Here is an 8,828-nt window from a genome sequence, read left to right on the forward strand (position 1 = left end):
TTCTCTCTCTCTACATTTCTCTCTCTCTACATTTCTCTCTATTTCTCTCTCTCCATCCCACCCCCATCTCTCTCTCACTCTGGGTGTCTATTGTCCTGCCGTAGCCTCTCAGCAGCTGCATTACTATAATAATGTGATCTGAGTTGGCCCCCAGCAGCTTGTAATGAAGGATAATTAGAATTTCAATTTACCGGAGCCGACTAAGACCCTCCCAGTCCCATCTCTCTCTCTTTCTCTTGCCTCTGTTTCTCCGACTCTCTCTCTCCCTCTTTTTCAGCTCTTTGTTATTGGTGACAGATGGGTGGAGAGAGGATTTTAACTCCCCCGCCTCTCTCTCTCTCTCCATAGGACCCGTTGGAACCCACTAAATGAATGATAGTGCCCTTTTATTTTGAAGTGCCATCAGACACTAGGGTATTAGACTCTCACAATGGACCGAGTGATTCTTAAAGGGGAGGTTAAAACAATAACAGTGTGCTTTTATTTTGAAGTCCCATCAGACACTAGGGTATTCGACTCTCACAATGGGCCGAGTGATTCTTAAAGGGGAGGTTAAAACAATAACAAAGTGTGCTTTTATTTTGAAGTCGCATCAGACACTAGGGTATTAGACTCTCACAATGGACCGAGTGATTCTTAAAGGGGAGGTTGAAACAATAACAAAGTGTGCTTTTATTTTGAAGTCCCATCAGACACTAGGTAGGGTATTAGACTCTCACAATGGACCAAGTGATTCTTAAAGGGGAGGTTGAAGCAATAACAAAGTTTGCTCCCCGTTTCAGTAAAAGGCTGAGGGATGGGGCTCGAGAAATCAAACCACTCTCAAATGCGTAGACAGACAGAGCTATGGATGCAAGGACTGATCATCCATTATATTAAACAAGTGTAGTTTTAACCAGGATTTCAGACTTTATGGTGTGTGTTTTTACATTGGCATTGTTTACAAACAGTGGAGTAAAACAAGCTTATATTTTGGGTTCTGACAGTTGAACTAAGCTCACGAGGCATTTATAAGTTATATTCTTAAAGAGTCACTGGATACATATCATTAAGTCCAAAATGGATGTAGCGACTGCTTTAAATGAGCTAAAGCAACATGGAACGGCTAAGCAGGCTAACGTTCCTACCTACACTATTTACCCTGATTATCAGCTAAGCAGGCTAACGTTCCTACCTACACTATTTACCCTGATTATCAGCTAAGCAAGCTAACGTTCCTACCTACACTATTTACCCTGATTATCAGCTAAGCAAGCTAACGTTCCTACCTACACTATTTACCCTGATTATCAGCTAAGCAAGCTAACGTTCCTACCTACACTATTTACCCTGATTATCAGCTAAGCAAGCTAACGTTCCTACCTACACTATTTACCCTGATTATCAGCTAAGCAAGCTAACGTTCCTACCTACACTATTTACCCTGATTATCAGCTAAGCAAGCTAACGTTCCTACCTACACTATTTACCCTGATTATCAGCTAAGCAAGCTAACGTTCCTACCTACACTATTTACCCTGATTATCAGCTAAGCAAGCTAACGTTCCTACCTACACTATTTACCCTGATTATCAGCTAAGCAGGCTAACGTTCCTACCTACACTATTTACCCTGATTATCAGCTAAGCAAGCTAACATTCCTACCTACACTATTTACCCTGATTATCAGCTAAGCAAGCTAACGTTCCTACCTACACTATTTACCCTGATTATCAGCTAGGCAGGCTAACGTTCCTACCTACACTATTTACCCTGATTATCAGCTAAGCAGGCTAACGTTCCTACCTACACTATTTACCCTGATTATCAGCTAAGCAGGCTAACGTTCCTAGCTACACTATTTACCCTGTTTATCAGACAAGCAGGCTAACGTTCCTACCTACACTATTTACCCTGATTATCAGCTAATCAGGCTAACGTTCCTACCTACACTATTTACCCTGTTTATCAGACAAGCAGGCTAACGTTCCTACCTACACTATTTACCCTGATTATCAGCTAAGCAGGCTAACATTCATACCTAGAGGGAGGTGGGGTATAGAGGAGGAGGGAAGCGGAGGGATGGAGAAGGTGGGGGGTAGAGGGGAGAGGGATGGAGGTGGGGGGTGAGTGGGAGGAGCAAAGAGGGAAGCGGGGGATGGGAGAGGGAGGTTGGGGGGATAGAGATTGGAGAGGGATGGAGGTGGGGGTGATTGTGGGAGGAGAAGAGAGGGAGGTGGGGGAGGGAGGGATGGGGGAGAGGGAGGCAGAGGAATGGGGGATGGAGGAGGAGAGATGGGGGAGTGGGAGGCGGAGTGATGGGGGATAGAGGAGGAGGGATGGGGGATGGGGGAGAGGGAGGCAGGGGGATAGAGGTGGGAAGCGGAGGGATGGAGGAGGGGAGAGAGGGAAATGGAGGGTGGGAGGGAGGTGGAGGGATTGGGGATAGAGGAGGAGGGGAGAGAGGTGGGGGGGCTCTCACGTCTCTCCTCTCTTTCACGTCTCTCCTCACTCCTGTCTATTCAGTGACTTTTAGAATGATTAGGCTATCTAAATGTGCTTGTACAATAGACTTAATGAATTATAGCCGGCCAGTGTTCACCGGACATGCTGCCTGTCCCAGACCTGCTGTTATCAACTCTCTAGAGACAGCAGGAGCGGTAGAGATACTCTGAATGATCGGCTATGAAAAGCCAACTGACATTTACTCCTGAGGTGCTGACCTGTTGCACCCTCGACAACCACTGTGATTATTGTTATTTGACCATGCTGGTCATCTATTAACATTTGAACATCTTGGCCATGTTCTGTTGTAATCTCCACCCGGCACAGCCAGAAGAGGACTGGTCGCACCTCATAGCCTGGTTTCTTCTATAGGATTTGGCCTTTCCAGGGAGTTTTTCCAAGCCACCGTGCTTCTACACCTGCATTGCTTGCTGTTTGGGGTTTTCGGCTGGGTTTCTGTACAGCACTTTGAGATATCAGCTGATGTAAGAAGGGCTTTATAAATACATTTGATTTGATGATGTACTAGAGACACTAGACTTAATGAATTATAGCCAGCCAGTGGTGATAATGTACTAGTTTGTTTCATACTCGTGACGTTCTAGCAGATGTATGTCTATTAGATGTATTTCTTTCAACACCTTGTTAAAGCAACAAGGACAATAGTAGAGTTTTCTACTAGCGAGGATAACACTGCTCCTCGTGCCATGCTTTTTTCAAAAATCATCTGCCTGTGACTTCTCAAGGTTGTTTGTTAACCGTAGTAAAATCATCATCATCCCGTTTGGCGGACTAGAATTGTTATTCGTTACAGTCAGTCCCCTTGGCAACACGTCAAGTTTTAAGTGAGAAAATTATTTGATGGTGTGAGGTTATGTAGTAAAGCTGTAGCTGCCAAATCGAAGCCAGGCATCTTCCCTGGCGTCTTCCCTGGCTTCTTCCCTGGCATCTTCCCTGGCGTCTTCCCTGGCTTCTTCCCTGGCTTCTTCCCTGGCATCTTCCCTGGCGTCTTCCCTGGCTTCTTCCCTGGAGTCTTCCCTGGAGTCTTCCCTGGCTTCTTCCCTGGAGTCTTCCCTGGCTTCTTCCCTGGCTTCTTCCCTGGCTTCTTCCCTGGCTTATTCCCTGGCTTCTTCCCTGTCTTCTTCCCTGTCTTCTTCCCTGTCTTCTTCCCTGTCTTCTTCCCTGGCTTCTTCCCTGTCTTCTTCCCTGTCTTCTTCCCTGGAGTCTTCCCTGGCTTCTTCCCTGGCGTCTTCCCTGGCTTCTTCCCTGGATCTTCTTGTTGTGCTGGTTGTCCTCTGTTGACCTCTCACACGCAGTCGAGCACAGACACGCAGTCGAGCACAGACACGCAGTCGAGCACAGACACGCAGTCGAGCACAGACACTCAGTCGAGCACAGACACTCAGTCGAGCACAGACACTCAGTCGAGCACAGACACTCAGTCGAGCACAGACACGCAGTCGAGCACAGACACGCAGTCGAGCACAGACACTCAGTCGAGCACAGACACCCAGTCGAGCACAGACACCCAGTCGAGCACAGACACCCAGTCGAGCACAGACACGCAGTCGAGCACAGACACTCAGTCGAGCACAGACACTCAGTCGAGCACAGACACTCAGTCGAGCACAGCCACTCAGTCGAGCACAGACACGCAGTCGAGCACAGACACCCAGTCGAGCACAGACACCCAGTCGAGCACAGACACCCAGTCGAGCACAGACACCCAGTCGAGCACAGACACCCAGTCGAGCACAGACACGCAGTCGAGCACAGACACGCAGTCGAGCACAGACACCCAGTCGAGCACAGACACCCAGTCGAGCACAGACACCCAGTCGAGCACAGACACCCAGTCGAGCACAGACACGCAGTCGAGCACAGACACGCAGTCGAGCACAGACACGCAGTCGAGCACAGACACGCAGTCGAGCACAGACACGCAGTCGAGCACAGACACGCAGTCGAGCACAGACACTCAGTCGAGCACAGACACTCAGTCGAGCACAGACACGCAGTCGAGCACAGACACCCAGTCGAGCACAGACACCCAGTCGAGCACAGACACCCAGTCGAGCACAGACACGCAGTCGAGCACAGACACTCAGTCGAGCACAGACACTCAGTCGAGCACAGACACGCAGTCGAGCACAGACACTCAGTCGAGCACAGACACGCAGTCGAGCACAGACACGCAGTCGAGCACAGACACTCAGTCCTCTGGGTGTTTGTGTCCCACTGGCCTGCAGCATTTGGTCATCGGCTAATCATCCACCAAGACCACATTATGAAGACTCTCTTAAAGATCGGACGATTAATCAGTCAATTGTCACAAGAGGAAGGAGACAGGCGGCAGGTAGACGAGCGTTTTTAAGAGCGTTGGGCCAGTCACCGAATGGTCACCGGTTCGAATCCCCGAGCTGACTAGGTGAAAAGACTGTGCCCTTTGAGCAAGGCACCTCCCCCTGGAGATAAGAGAGGAAGATGGACCGTGGAGGAGCAACACACCGTCTATTTGTGCCAGCCAGGGCAGAAAGATACCTAAACAGCTCGGCCTGTGATTACAACAGAGAAACTCAGACAGAATGGGAACAAAAGTATCTCTCTCGTTATCTCTCTCTCTCTCTCCGACTGAAGATAGTCATTCTGGAAGGAATGTTGTTTAGACAATATATTCTATATTGACTTCAAAGAGGTGCCTGCGGCTGTACTTAACACAGTGTCCGTCTCCCTGGTTTAAACTGTGTAAATTTCAGCTTATCCTGCCACATACAGTCCGTCAAATCACTGAGACCACGCTGTCGTTAGTCCTGAAGATAAACACTGTCTGGGATGCTAGTTGGAAGAATATCACTGAGACCACCGTGTTTTAGTGAGGCAGGTGTATGTGGTCGGGCAGGTGTGTGTGGTCGGCGCAGTGGGAAGGTACTGGAAACTCACTCTCTTTGTCTCTCGGTCTCAGTCACACACACACAAACGCCCCACACACACACGCCCACAAACGCCACACCTACTAACACACGCCTTTGAGTGGCTTATAGTGCTGTAACTCCATTCAGTCCCCCTTCCTCTCTTCTTCAGTGAGCCACCAGTCTTTTTTTGTTACGACCAAGACTATAGAGATATTAACCAGGAGAGGAGGAGTCCTCGCAGACGTTTTAGGTTGACAGCAGACGTTCAGACTAACCTAATCCCTGTTTGTGGTGTGAATGCCGCAGTCTCAACACCCTTCCGATCCATGAGATGTCTCGTCTTCCTCCCACAGAGACGCTTATCCTCTCTCCTCTCAAATCTAACCCCCTATGTTTTATTTTTTTTATCTTTATTTAACCAGGCAAGTCAGTTAAGAACAAATTCTTATTTTCAATGACGGCCTGGGAACAGTGGGTTAACTGCCTGTTCAGGGGCAGAACGACAGTATTGTACCATGTCAGCTCGGGGATTCGAACTTGCAACCTTTCGGTTACTAGTCCAACGCTCTAACCACTAGGCTACCCTGCCGCCCCTCTGTCTCCATCAGGATGCCCTCAGCCTCTGGCTGTACAGCACGGGGAGCTGGTGAACCAGACAGAGGCCAACCGAGGCTCCTTCCCTCCTGGTACCCTGCTGTCCTATGGCTGTGAGCCGGGCTACGCCCCCGATGGACCCGCCTCCATCACCTGTACCACCGCTGGGACATGGACCCGCCTGCCTCTACGCTGCATCAGCACTAATGGTTAGCAACACACACACACACAAACCAACCGGGGGAGCTATACGCAACACACACACACACACTGTCATACATGCTGTCGGTTAGTAGATGGACACACACACTGTCATACATGCTGTCGGTTAGTAGATGGACACACACACTGTCATACACGCTGTCGGTTAGTAGATGGACACACACACTGTCATACACACTGTCGGTTAGTAGATGGACACACACTGTCGGTTAGTAGATGGACACACACGCTGTCGGTTAGTAGATGGACACACACACTGTCACACACACTGTCGGTTAGTAGATGGACACACGCTGTCGGTTAGTAGATGGACACACACACTGTCATACACACTGTCGGTTAGTAGATGGACACACACGCTGTCGGTTAGTAGATGGACACACACACTGTCATACACACTGTCGGTTAGTAGATGGACACACACACTGTCATACATGCTGTCGGTTAGTAGATGGACACACACACTGTCACACACACTGTCATACACGCTGTCGGTTAGTAGATGGACACACACTGTCGGTTAGTAGATGGACACACACTGTCGGTTAGTAGATGGACACACACACTGTCACACACACTGTCGGTTAGTAGATGGACACACACACTGTCACACACACTGTCGGTTAGTAGATGGACACACACGCTGTCGGTTAGTAGATGGACACACACACTGTCATACACGCTGTCGGTTAGTAGATGGACACACACACTGTCGGTTAGTAGATGGACACACACACTGTCATACACGCTGTCGGTTAGTAGATGGACACACACACTGTCATACATGCTGTCGGTTAGTAGATGGACACACACACTGTCATACACACTGTCGGTTAGTAGATGGACACACACACTGTCGGTTAGTAGATGGACACACACACTGTCATACACGCTGTCGGTTAGTAGATGGACACACACACACTGTCATACACGCTGTCGGTTAGTAGATGGACACACACACTGTCATACACGCTGTCGGTTAGTAGATGGACACACACACTGTCATACACGCTGTCGGTTAGTAGATGGACACACACACTCATACACGCTGTCAGTTAGTAGATGGACACACACACTGTCATACATGCTGTCGGTTAGTAGATGGACACACACACTGTCATACACGCTGTCGGTTAGTAGATGGACACACACACTGTCATACATGCTGTCGGTTAGTAGATGGACACACACACTGTCATACACGCTGTCGGTTAGTAGATGGACACACACACTGTCATACACGCTGTCGGTTAGTAGATGGACACACACACTGTCATACATGCTGTCGGTTAGTAGATGGACACACACACTGTCATACACGCTGTCGGTTAGTAGATGGACACACACACTGTCATACACGCTGTCGGTTAGTAGATGGACACACACACTGTCATACACACTGTCGGTTAGTAGATGGACACACACACGCTGTCGGTTAGTAGATGGACACACACACTGTCATACACGCTGTCGGTTAGTAGATGGACACACACACTGTCATACACGCTGTCGGTTAGTAGATGGACACACACACTGTCATACACGCTGTCGGTTAGTAGATGGACACACACACTGTCATACATGCTGTCGGTTAGTAGATGGAGACACACACTGTCATACACGCTGTCGGTTAGTAGATGGACACACACGCTGTCTGTTAGTAGATGGACACACACACTGTCATACATGCTGTCGGTTGGCAACACACACTGTCATACATGCTGTCGGTTAGTAGATGGACACACACACTGTCATACATGCTGTCGGTTAGTAGATGGACACACACACTGTCGGTTAGTAGATGGACACACACACTGTCATACACGCTGTCGGTTAGTAGATGAACACACACGCTGTCATACACGCTGTCGGTTAGTAGATGGACACACACACTGTCGTACACGCTGTCATACACGCTGTCGGTTAGTAGATGGACACACACACTGTCGGTTAGTAGATGGACACACACGCTGTCATACACACTGTCGGTTAGTAGATGGACACACACACTGTCATACATGCTGTCGGTTAGTAGATGGACACACACACTGTCATACACGCTGTCGGTTAGTAGATGGACACACACACTGTCATACACGCTGTCGGTTAGTAGATGGACACACACACTGTCGGTTAGTAGATGGACACATACACTGTCATACATGCTGTCGGTTAGTAGATGGACACACACACTGTCATACACGCTGTCGGTTAGTAGATGGACACACACACTGTCATACATGCTGTCGGTTAGTAGATGGACACACACACTGTCATACACGCTGTCGGTTAGTAGATGGACACACACACTGTCATACACGCTGTCGGTTAGTAGATGGACACACACACTGTCATACATGCTGTCGGTTAGTAGATGGACACACACACTGTCATACACGCTGTCGGTTAGTAGATGGACACACACACTCATACACGCTGTCAGTTAGTAGATGGACACACACACTGTCATACGCGCTGTCATACACGCTGTCGGTTAGTAGATGGACACACACACTGTCGGTTAGTAGATGGACACACACGCTGTCATACACACTGTCGGTTAGTAGATGGACACACACACTGTCATACATGCTGTCGGTTAGTAGATGGACACAC

The 8,828-nt window shown here is 48.8% G+C and overlaps 1 protein-coding gene across 1 annotated transcript in view; it reads left to right on the top strand.

Moving 5' to 3' along the window:
• The window catches only part of LOC118377163 (sushi domain-containing protein 6-like), an 87,655-nt gene that overhangs the window by 58,828 nt on the left and 19,999 nt on the right, over positions 1-8,828 (top strand). Inside the window, exon 3 of the mRNA XM_052524198.1 lies at positions 6,005-6,199. Within this exon, the coding sequence (XP_052380158.1) occupies positions 6,005-6,199 (195 nt within the window). The remainder of the gene's footprint in view (positions 1-6,004; positions 6,200-8,828) is intronic.

The sequence above is a fragment of the Oncorhynchus keta genome, chromosome 8 (assembly GCF_023373465.1).
Source record: "Oncorhynchus keta strain PuntledgeMale-10-30-2019 chromosome 8, Oket_V2, whole genome shotgun sequence".
NCBI lineage: Eukaryota > Metazoa > Chordata > Actinopteri > Salmoniformes > Salmonidae > Oncorhynchus > Oncorhynchus keta.